General features: G+C 36.6%; 2 protein-coding genes across 5 annotated transcripts in view; one reads left to right on the top strand and one right to left on the bottom strand.

Annotated features, from left to right (window-relative positions):
• The window catches only part of LOC108270102 (connector enhancer of kinase suppressor of ras 3), a 54,389-nt gene extending 53,444 nt beyond the window's left edge, over window positions 1-945 (top strand). For 2 of the 3 annotated variants that reach the window (XM_017476440.3, XM_017476439.3), the window contains exons 24-25: window positions 76-266; window positions 361-945. In XM_017476440.3, coding sequence (XP_017331929.1) covers window positions 76-266; window positions 361-558 — 389 coding nt within the window. In that variant the 3' untranslated portion in view covers window positions 559-945. The remainder of the gene's footprint in view (window positions 1-75; window positions 267-360) is intronic. The other variant, XM_017476441.2, reaches the window with a different exon arrangement.
• A 188-nt stretch (window positions 946-1,133) lies between these two features.
• Window positions 1,134-11,837, bottom strand: LOC108270103 (calpain-1 catalytic subunit). Of its 2 annotated transcripts, none has more exons than XM_017476442.3 (20): window positions 11,731-11,837; window positions 9,465-9,718; window positions 9,044-9,113; window positions 8,691-8,809; window positions 8,433-8,590; window positions 8,171-8,348; window positions 7,913-7,984; window positions 6,506-6,591; window positions 5,113-5,187; window positions 4,849-5,009; window positions 3,941-4,110; window positions 3,551-3,759; window positions 3,346-3,403; window positions 3,051-3,108; window positions 2,908-2,972; window positions 2,643-2,711; window positions 2,439-2,517; window positions 2,134-2,250; window positions 1,863-1,915; window positions 1,134-1,735 (listed from the first exon to the last, which is right to left on the bottom strand). In XM_017476442.3, exons 2-20 carry the CDS (start codon window positions 9,699-9,701, stop codon window positions 1,709-1,711), a joined length of 2,061 nt encoding a protein of 686 aa, XP_017331931.2. In that variant the 5' UTR covers window positions 9,702-9,718; window positions 11,731-11,837; the 3' UTR covers window positions 1,134-1,708. The 2 variants fall into 2 exon arrangements, with proteins under 2 accessions (XP_017331931.2, XP_047013614.2); XM_047157658.2 differs by lacking the exon at window positions 11,731-11,837 and adding an exon at window positions 11,612-11,678.
• Between the last annotated feature and the right edge of the window lie 550 nt (window positions 11,838-12,387).

Here is a 12,387-nt window from a genome sequence, read left to right as displayed (position 1 = left end):
AAAAAACAAAAAAAATATTTCATTCTTTCATTGTAATTTGGGAAACCACTAAAAATGTGTTGATTTAATTTTCAGAAGGCGAGGAAAGCACTAGTGATGAGATGGAGAAATTGTACATAGATCTGAAAAGGGCGAGCCTGTCTCCAATTGGTGAGCGGAGGCCGTCGTCAAAACGGGAATTCAGAGCTTCCTTTATAAAGCGCTGCAAAAACCACAGAGTCAATGACAAGTTGCACCTCATTCGAGCACTCAACAGCACACTGAAGGTTAGCATTTCATCCCAGTTATTTTAACAGATTTTAATCATCTCAGTTTCGTTTCTAAGGCACATAATAAGTGTGATCTTTGTCTTGGCTCTAGGCTAAAGAGGCAGATTTGCTGACTCTGGATCAGGTGCTAGCTGACCCTGCACTCACAGCCAGGAAATTCAGGCAGTGGAAATTGACAAACATGGTATTGCTACAGGAGATGCATGCAAGAGATCCTCCTCAGATCGAATCCTGTGAGGCCTCTGAATTACCTGCTGCTGATTCCCCTCTAACAGAGACCAGTCTATAGAAAGACATCAGACATAATGGTCAAAACGACATGCAGACCCATTTCCCATTTTGCCACATGCAAAGCATATATATTTTAAAAATAGAAGGACTTTACACATTATTTGTATATATCTCGTGTTATTTTATTTCCTGGCTTTTAAAACCATCAGTATCTCACCTCGATGCTGGAGAGTCTGATACTCTTTTTGTGTTAGCTCATGCTGGAGGAGGGTTTTTATTGTCTCCTGATAGGACAAAATCTTTTTAGTGAACTGTTGTTGTTGTTGTTTTTTAACTTTGTACAGTTTTAGAATGTGTTTCTTGTAATGTTCGCTCACATTCACTCAGTGTAAATGGTGTATTTCCATTTTAGTGAAATAAGAATAAACACTCATGCTTAAACTGAGATTGAATATTATTTATTTTTGCTTTTGATTGTTTGTTTTCATCTTTGAGAGCTGTAGCCATAATTCAGACTTTACAGCAGTCAAATTTTTAACTTCCAGTTGCTTCTGGTTATTCTTTTTTTAAGTAACATTAAATATAACACATATGTCCAAAGGTACAGTCCTGTGAAAAAAAAATGAATTGTTGTTGTTGTTTTTTTTTTTTTTACATATTTGGACAAGCAAACATTTGATCCTCTTTGAAACAGTCCGTATTAACAGGGTGGATACACTCTATCAAATGACACAGAAATTTGAATTGTCTATTTGTCTTATTTAAACCCCTCGTATATCTAATGATGTTTCCACTAGATGGCAGGCTCCTGACGTGATGAATCAATTCAGGGAGAAATTGGCAAACTGTTTTAGAGTGTGCTCTGACATAAAATCAAAGTTTGTAATCAAATGTTTTCAACATTGCATTAACTTGTATGTGCAGTGAAAACAAGAACACCTTGACATTTGCTTTGGTACACAAGTTGGTGTTGGCAGATGTCCAGACAAAGTTCACAAACATAATTTGATGTATAAGCATAAGTACATCATGTAACAGTAGTAGTCATAGGGATGTGCCAAGACATGTTTGTAAGTTATTCAACTAAGAAAAAGTCTTTAACAAGAATTTTCAAAACCTACCCAAGTAAGCGCTATAATAATTTGAAGTGTGCTGTTGTATATGTTGTAGGATTGATATGCTCCATTTATATGGTTCCTACCACCTCTTCAGGAGTACATAGTAAGGTGCAGCCACTAAAACATATTTAGAGGAACAGGTAAGGGATTTAAACTGACAACAGTAATCACAGAAGTGAAAATTTCACCTTAAAATCATTCATGAATATTAACGTTTACATAAGGAACTTTTAAAAAGACATACCTCGTGCTCTTGGAGGTGCATATAATGTCTGTCAGCAAGTTTTCTGAATATTTCTTTAAAACATAGAAAATAACATGCTTATTAATGACACTGAATTTATAATCACTGTGTGGTCACTAGGTTTGTTTGCATAAAAAATAATTGAACCTCTATGATTAGGAAGAATACTAAATGGATTTTTGTTTCCTTTTTGTTGTACACTTAATTAATCTTTAATAATATACTCAATATGTACTGTATTACAGCATAAAAAAATTTAATCCAGGCTTACCAGACAAGAAACTTAGACGTAGAGCCAGAAAGATGAATCTCTCCAGAGTGATTCGCCCAGTTGAGTCAGCAAAGCGTAGAGTTGTAAGTTTCAGCAGCTTATCACTAACACGAACGCCTAAGGGAGTACAAGACTGTAATCACTGTGTGAGAATTCTCATGTTTGGAAGTACTCCTATGTGAGAGATTTGCCAAAATGGAAGAGTAACTATGTCCAGCTAAATGCCCATTCAGTAATGCAATATCATGTTTTAAAGCAAATTTAGTTGCTTTAATCAACTGTATGACAAAAATATTAGAATGAACCTGTGGCATCCACTGCTTGCCGAAGCTCCACCAGTGACAGAATGCCATCTCTGTTGTTGTCCATGTGGAAGAAGATATCCTGTGAAAACACAAAGATTGCAATACATCACTGAGACCATTTAAATAGTAAAGACATAAAATAGTAAAGACATTTTTAATAGTGGGCAATTAAAGTCTACATTTTAAACCCAAATTCATGTTTACCTTGTACAAATCAACTTTGTTCAACAGCTCGCTCAGTTCTAATGCACTGAGTGTTCCAGTAACTGAGATCTATTAGAGAAGACTGTTAAGGAACACCTTGAGCCCACATCTAGCTAGTTATGTACAGTTTTAAAGAATTCCAGCCAACCTTAGCCAAAGACTGCATTGTTCATTACATTCGTATATCTTTCCAACTGTTTGCTGTTTGGTAAGCAAACAGGATTGAAGGATGATAGTTACAGTGGCTGAAAAAGTTATAGGATACATCCATCATAGCAATGATACTCTGGCAAGCATCCAAGCTGAAACCTCCTGTGCTTTGCACACCACCTGGAAGTACAAATATTGATGAAGCAAAAAAGTTGTCTGTAAACTAGGTCTACCTCACGTATAAAGCCAGTTGCTCACCTCCAATATACTTCTCATTTAGAATTCTCTGAAGCTGCTCTGCATTGATTTCCTGATACTAATGAAATATAACAAATAAATTGATTATCAGACTGTAGTTTCAAATATTCCATATATTTAATATTATATTTAAAACATATTTTATTCTTAAAACTGGAGAAAATGCACAGATTTTCATTTTCTTGACATGCAGTATATCATTAAAGTTATGTTTGAAGTCCATATTTTGTTTTTCCATTCTCCATTAATTAAAAAAAAAAATCACTACTTTTTTTTAAAAAAAGAGTATAGTTACATGATCAGACATTTGACGCAGCACTTTACCATCAGAGCCAAGCCTCATAAAGGGCTCTCTAATAAAAAAAGAAAATTGGTTAAGGAATATGATTCATCCAAAATAAAAGCAACAGCATGGTCCAAAAGTCTCTCATCACAAATTCTCCCTACATTTATGACACTGTCACTTGAACATTGTTAAATGTTAACTGTAGTGCACATACTCTGTGTGGGTTTCTGTCTTAGAACAGAGACCCAGGATGAAGGAGGCAGTTGTATTGGGCTTGGAGGTATATGGAATGATTATGTACTCTCCTGGTTCCAGCCTCACAAACTCTGTTACTTCACGTGAATCACGCATCACTTTGGTGTAATACACTGGATTACTGTCGATAATGAAGGAAGCTGTGGATGTCTCTCTACAATCTTTCATCTACAGGAAAGAAAAGCAAACATATGAATTTGAAGAAAAAGATTTGTCCTACACACTGTTAATATTAGTTATTCATACCTTTGGTGTTCTATGAAAATAAGGAAAACAAGCACTATGAGAACAAAGACACAGAGTAGACAACCATATTACAAAAAATAGGGATGTTGGATAATTTACTAGCCTTGTAAATGTTGAAACCAATGTAAAGTTTTCTGGTGAGACGTCTGTTTCTCTTATCAGGTTTTTGCATGAGAGACACAAGTATATTTGGCGCTTGGTTTGGTATTGGTTCACAGCCTTTGTTTATCTCTGTGATCTTGAGTGGAAACTGAGGGTTGGTCCAGAAAGTATCTAAACAGATCAGCATTATGAAACTGTTACTTGCATTTTATGTCTAAAGAGATGTAAATGGTCATTATGAATGTTTTGAATGTTTCTAAATAATAAGATGGGTATTTGGGTATCAAAAGCAAGCTGCTGTAGCTTCTACATGTTGGTCTTGTTTACAGTGTTCTATTCTACTCTATTCACTTCTATTCTGTTTTAATGTTCAACCTGAAATCAACAGATCTTTTTAGTATGTTTCAGGGTCTGTGCCAGAAAACATGAAACTGATCATCAACTCAGAGTGAACTGTTCATAAAATCTTAAAACTGCTGTATGAATGATTTGGATTTCACCCTCTTTGACAGAAAAATACTACCACAAGCTACATCAAGAAAAGCATTTCTTACCATGGGTTTGGCTGTGACATTCTCCATTGTACTGTGTTCTAAACTGCATAAATAGTCTTTCACACCAATTACTATGCCTAAATTGTTCTGACATTATTGGGAAAAGATCCTCTCACTTTAAACATAAGCTTGCCTTTTATCTAGCATCAATATATCAATATTAATATATATTACTGCAACTAGCTAGCTTGCATGAGCCTGCGATCTAGTGGAAACATCTAGTGGAATTGAACAGAACAGCCTTCAACAAGTTCTACAAGTCTACCACTTACGTAATATTGACATTTTTACTTACTAAAAGTTACTACAGTTTTAAACATAATGAGCAGTCAGTAAGACATTATACAATTGTTACCTTTAAAATTCATGCAGCCACCAGCTGTGCTGCCTGCGAGCCAGCGGCCATCATGCATTGATACAGTCCAGTGGCTTTCAGATGAGCCATCCAGAAAAGCAGGAGAGTAATTGCAGATATCAAGCTGACAGAAGCATTTACAGAAATCCTCCATAGACATCCTCAATGCAAAATAAAGGCACATATTGAAATTCAGCATGCACTAAAAGGCCATTTTGTTTGGTGTGGAAAAAAAGTTTCAAAGCCATTTCTAGTGGTTCATACCAGAACTCTCCATCATCGACAAAATTTGTGTACTCTCTGCGCTCTTGCTCACTAACGGTCATCCATGTTTGTGATCTGAAAGTGTTACAAATTGAACAAATAGGACATTTGAGTTAATGATTTGATTTAACTTGTGCTTATAGTTATGGAATCAGAATGTGCTAAATATGAAAATACAAGAAAATATTATGAAATATGTTTACTCACATGCAACATGTTTATGCAACAACAATACAAACCCACTACAAAACACACAAGTTACTGGAAAGTTTAATCATCCATCCATACATTTTCTGTACCACTTATCCTACACACTGTCGCGGGAGGCCTGGACTCTATCCCAGGGACTCAGGGTACAAGGATGGGGGACACCCTGGACAGGTTGCCAGCCCATCACAGGGCACAATCACACACACACACTCACCCACATATTCACACACTATGGACAATTTTAGAGATGCCAGTCAGCCTACAATGCATGTCTTTGGACTGGGGGAGGAAACCGGAGTACTCTGAGGAAGCCCCTGAAGTGTGTTGGAGAACATGCAAACTCCGTGCACACAGGGCAGAGGCAGGAATCAAACCCCCAACCTTGGAGGTGCGGGGCAAATGTGCTAACCATTAACCACATCAGTAGTTTGTCAAATTGTAAAGTTAATTAGCAATTACTTTTTCTCCATAGGGGCAGTAAATCTAGAAAGAGTCTCAGCTTCAGGTGATCGCCCACGCTCACAGAACATGGCTTTGTTCAAATACATAGTACAAAATTCTGAAAAGGGCACTTAGTACAGGTAATGAATAGGGCCTCAGAAACAGAGGTTTGTCTACATCTGACACACATAGTAACAGCTTGGAAAATATTTGGCATGACATTTTAAATTACATTTATACCATTCTAGCAATATCCTTGTTAAAAAGCAATGCAGCACCTAATTATGCCTAGTCAAATTATCTCCTATTTCTCTACACCACTAGTCAATGCTCTATGCCTGCTACATGTAATAATGGTTTATTATGGTGAAAGTTCTTATTAATGCACTGCCATTTTCATCCCACATTGATTGCTCTGTTACACAATAGATCTGAAGACAAGGTAATAGTGCCACTGTGATGAGAAACAAAAAGTTATGTTTGTATTACTTGGTTTGTTTTCTTAATGTAAACCCTGCACTACAGATAGTAGAGTTGAGATTAAAATCAGAATAGCAAAAATAATATCAACATTTTATCAATTTAAGGTATGAAGTGTTTTCAAGACACAGTTCTAGAGACTGTCATTTGCAATTGTACTTATCTGAATGTGCTGTTATCTATGTGAAACCTAAGATATGAATTTGGTTATGTGCACATTTTAAATGCTTGGTTTTACAGTGTTTAATATAGCACTTCTTACCCATCACTCCAGTTTCCCTTCCATTCTGTGTGTCCCCAGGGGTTTAAGAGCCTTACCAGCTGAACCTGTTTGCCATTGCTTGTGACCTATATAAGAAACCCAGGGAATTATCTTTCAAAACATCAAAGCTTTAAAGCATTTCAATTAATTCAAAAGGCAAATAGTCACAGAACAACAAACACACACTAATCTTAAACAGAACATTTTGAAATTGACAAATGAAACAGAGGACAGTGTATCTTATTGATGTATTTTGTAATCATGCCTTATAACAATGTTGGGGCCCAAACATGTTCCAGCATGACACTGTCCCTGTGCACAAAGCAAAGTCCATAAAGACATGGTGTGCCAAGACTGGTGTGGAAAAACCTGAGTGACCTGCATGGAGCAGTTACCTCAACCCCACTGAACACCTTTGGGATGAACTGGAACACTGACTGCATCCCAGGCCTCCTCGCTTGACATCAATGCCTGACTAATGACTGACTCACTAATGCTCTTGTGACTGAATGGGAAAATTCCCACAGCCACACTCCAAAATCTAGTAGAAGGTCTTTCCAAAAGAGTGGGCGTTATTATAAAAGCAAAGGGAGAACTGAATCTTGAATGGGATGTCCAACATGCACTTATGGGTATGAATGGTCATATGTCCACAAACTTGCCCATATAGTATATTCCCCTTCCAATCTTTGCGATCCTCTGATAACCTGGGCTCATACCTCCACTGCAACTGGCTACTCAGGGTTTACAGAGATCCATCAACTCCTTGCAACAAAATATTGGAAGGAAGCCATGCTATAAGACATACAAAGCTCAGTTATCCATCCATCCATCCATCCATCCATCCATCTTCAACCGCTTACTCCTTTTCAGGGTCACGGGGAACCTGGAGCCTATCCCAGGCAGCATCGGGCACAAGGCGGGGTACACCCTGGACAGGGTGCCAGTCCATCGCAGGGCACAATCACACACACGTTCATACACTACAGACACTTTAGACATGCCAATCAGCCTACCATGCATGTCTTTGGACTGGGGAAGGGAACCAGAGTAACCGGAGGAAACCCCCGCAGCACGGGGAGAACATGCAAACTCCGCACACACAGAGCCGTGGGAATCAAACCCCGACCCTGGTGGTGTGAGGCAAACGTGCTAAGCCACCGTGCGCCCAGCTCAGTCATGTCATTCTAAATTATCATCTTATTGGTGATAGATTGCTTTTCATAGAGCTTTTGATTCATTCCCTTCCTGCCTTACCTATAGCATTCAAAACAGAACTTTCAAGTTGTGTTCAGATACTTTGGGAGTGCATTTTTATTATCTTGTACAAATGACTTTAAAAGACAGCAAAGGATCTAAAAAATACAAGCTGCTTCTTTAAATTGGATTCATAAGAATAAGACATACCTTGGTGACCCCTGTCACAGTGTAGGCATGACCCTCCACTAGACCATTGTTCTGCTTTGCATTAACTTCTGCCTAAAGAAAAAAGAGTCTTGTAATTATGCTTTGTGTACGGGAAAACATATGGGATACAGATCTTATGTTATTAAGACAATGATACAGTGTTCATTTTAATGGAACCATCACCTTACAGCCTAATAATATCTCCCTAATGCTAACATGCTCAAAGGTTCATGGAACAGTAGTGAATAGTGTATTTACATTTCCAGGTGTACCACAACCCATCAGAGAGTTGGCTCTGGCTGCTTGATAAATCAACTCCCACAAATTTTCAGGGTTCTCATTTTGGGGGGATAATGACATGTGCACCCCACCAGTAAAGTCCTTTAGGGCTTCAGATACCCAACCATTCTTCATGTCTTCATAAGATCCACACACTCTGAAACAAATGTAGATGACACAGTTCCCTGCAAAATTCATGGCAAGTTAAATTTTGTTATGGTTTTATTAGATTTGGGCTTACTTGGCATATGCCTTTTCTAACAGAGCAGGCCAAAACTCAGGAATTCTGGGACTTTGGGGAGTTCTAGGACTTTGTGGATGTACAAAAATGAGTTGTCCATTAATGGTTGGCAGTTTGTCATCGATTACAACATCAACCCATTTCCCAAACCTCCAGAACTGTGAAAAAGAATGCAATCACCAAACCATAAAGCATAACAAAACACATATAAACTAAAGTGCAAAAGTCAAATGAAACACGTTTGAGTGGAATACTTGCCCTAAAGTGAAATATTCCTGCATAATTCATCTGGAATGACTGTCCAGCTGGAAAGATCTTCTCCATGATGTGCCTTTGAAATGTCAGAGCACCAACTGCAGCAAGAAACCAGCAGTTTCCTTAAGGAGCAAAAACACACTTACTGAGCCACTGAGATTTAAAGTGTCATTGCATGATATTTTATTTGATAGGGTTGTTTATGTCTTTAACTGTAAAATGTGTTTTTTTGTAAAGAATCTATATTAGCAAAAAATAAAGATGATGAGTCAGTTTAAAATATAAAATGCCTGCACTACAGTGGAAACAAGGCTACAAATTGCATGCATACAGTTAGTACATTATTGTAATCTTACCCACTTCTCCCTGGGCATAGTCAAACCTGGACACACCATCAACAATCAGACATGGATTTGATACCATTTTCTGAAATAAATTCAAAAGCTATTAATAATTAGGTAAACTTATATCACGGTTTCTGATGAAATCATTGAAGAGCTGTCAGATTTGCGATGTCAAATCTTTTAATATAAATTTGCCAAATTCCATGTAGTCTAACATATAATCTCAATACAAGAATCTGCAGTAAAAGCATACGCTTATAGTCATCAATCAATCATTCTAAGAATTTTCTATGGATGCATTCTTTTCATTGAGTATGAATGTTTGTATTTTCAATGTGGCTGGTTTGTTTTTATTTTAATTTGGAGAACAGGTTTCAGCACATTTGTGCAAATTTCAGAATCGTTCCAGCGAAAAATGTTTTTGCTTAAATACCGTTGGCCTTATCCATTCCACTCTAGCCAAGTCCTCAGGCTTTAGCAAGTTTTCTCCAATGGAACTGTTGTCAGGGGGGAACATGTCGTCAATATATGTCCTCTTTCTGATAAGAAAATACTGGTGTAGCAACTCATAATCCTGCTTCAGGAACTTCAGTGGGTTATTAACTGTGCCCACGCCATTGCTTTCCTGACGCTCCTTCATGATATTCAGGCACACACCAGGAGCAGACATCTTAGAATATATTTATTCTGTTTAAAAATATATGGCATTCGTGGTTATTACATACACAATATTTTTGAACAATTTCAAATGAATAATAAATGAAAGGCTGTAGAGGCATGAAGATCAGGTAAACAAATGACTATTTTCAAAGTTTTTTTTCATCAACATAGCAACAATACAGTCTAAATGCTAAGTAATATAAACATGTTATATTACAATAATGCAGATACTGGTAGCTATGCAAAAAGGATAGCTGTGAACATGCAATGTTTTCTTTGAAGGTAACAGCCATGTAACTGATGTTGAATTTCATTCAACACATGAAGTTTTGCAGAACACATGACTGAGGAAAGCAGGAGATGAAACAGCATGAAAACAAATAGAACTCAATGCCAAATGTATGAGCAGGGATGCCTCCACCACACATCTAGTCCTTCTTGTTACCAGTTTGTATGCCTGATATACTGTATCTTTCTGACAAAAAGGAAGCTACTGAACTACAGGTGTCCTATACAAAACATCATCTACATGATTGCCATTTCTTTGTAAACACACAGGGAGTCATTTCTCCACTCAGGATGAACTCGTGTTCATCACACATCTGGTGTTATGCATGTAATTGCAACCTTGTGACTGTTTCCCGATCCAGCCATGAGAATGATTTCAATACGTTCTTCTTTTGTCAAAGGCATTCTTAAAGACTATCTTAATATATATATACACATATATATATATATATATATATATATATATATATATACACACAAATATATATATATATATATATATATATACACACACACACACACACACACATACACACACACATACACACACACACACACACATATATATATATATATATATATATATATATATATATATATATATATATATATATATATATATATAAATGTAAACTAAGTAGGAAGCAGTTTGGAAATAATTTTTTTAATAAGTGTTCATTTCCCCTATGTATGGAGACTTTTGAGACACCATGTACTTCAAACATTTGACTTTGCTACCCTGTCCGTTTGGACCAATTCCAAAATCTAATCAGTTTATCTGCTGGTTACAGTGATAATTCCATATACATCCCAAAAACATTCAACTGTTTCTTGAGATATTGTGTTCAGATAATAATCAGAATCTTGGACAGACAGATGGATGAGCATAAAACCCAAAAGCATAACGCCTCCATCACTGAGTGGTAAAGGCAATGTATTCAAGGACATTTAATAAGGAATTGCTTGACAACAGTGGCTAGGAATTTATTATCTTTCATATTTATAGTTTTAGGACCTTTAAACTAGTGGCAACATACTGGAGAAAAACCTTTGTATTATTAAAGAATCTTTGCAGTAACATTTACTTTTGCATGTCTTAAATACGCAGATTTTATCCAACACCATTCAAGAAATCCAAACATAGAGCACTTTAAATAGTTGGGTGATATACAGTATCTCACAAAAGTGAGTTGAAAGCGTTTAGACATTAATAGCTGAGTGTTGAGTTATTTTGAGGGGATTGCAAATTTACACTTTTACACAAGCTGTACACTCACTACTTTACATTGTAGCAAAGTGTCATTTCTTCACTGTTGTCACATGAAAAGATATAATCAAATATTTACAAAAATGTGAGGGGTGTACTCACTTTTGTGAGATACCGTAAGTTATATTAGATTTTCCTTGAGCTGACCTAAAGGGCAATAGCTAAAACTTACAATGGTTCAAGAAAAGAGAAGTATTGAGAAGTTCTATACACACTAGTCATAAAGCTGTCAGTTAAACCATGATAAAAGCTTAATGGGACTTGCAATAGAGTGCCTGTAGGCATAACAACAAACATCACAATCTACCAATCACAAATAAAAGAGACAGCCTGTGCATGCATATATTTATATGATAAAGGCTAACCTGTAGCAATAACCTTGTGCTCTAAGCCTTCTTCCGACTGCAGCTCACTATAACAAGAGTTTCTAATGTGGTATTACTTCATGCAGTTTGAAAAATACTTTTAAAACATTTTATTTTACCTTAATATGAGGTGACAGATGATAATGAGATCTCACACTGAGAAATGGTAGCTGCGCTTCTTGTTGGTGTCTCATATAATTTTTTGTTTGCCTCAGGCATTCATGGGTTGGGTTCAATGATCCGCCTATCTACATATTTACCTGAGCATACTACACTTTAAAATTCTAAGGAAGCTTTACAAACAAGGAATCAACAAGACTGGACAAGTCTAACTTTGCTAGACCACTTTCTATTACACAACATTATCCATACAAATGCTAAGGCTCCAAGAATGGAACTTTCTATTTTATTTATATTACTGTTCAGCATGAAATATGAATCCAGTTAGTGTTTTATCCAACTGTATTTAAATACAGGTAACAAGAAGGACTAGATGTGTGGTGGAGGCATCCCTGTTCATAGATTTGGCATTGAGTTCTATTTGTTTTCATGCTGTTTCATCTCCTGCTTTCCTCAGTCATGTGTTCTGCAAAACTTCATGTGTTGAATGAAATTCAACATCAGTTACATGGCTGTTACCTTCAAAGAAAACATTGCATGCTCACAGCTATCCTTTTTGCATAGCTACCAGTATCTGCATTATTGTAATATAACATGTTTCGATACTTAGCCATATAATCTCATGCCATATCATGTGGAGCAAATGGAAGTGTGGC

This window comes from Ictalurus punctatus, chromosome 9, assembly GCF_001660625.3.
Source record: "Ictalurus punctatus breed USDA103 chromosome 9, Coco_2.0, whole genome shotgun sequence".
Lineage (NCBI taxonomy): Eukaryota > Metazoa > Chordata > Actinopteri > Siluriformes > Ictaluridae > Ictalurus > Ictalurus punctatus.
This window is presented reverse-complemented; position numbering and strand designations above follow the sequence as displayed.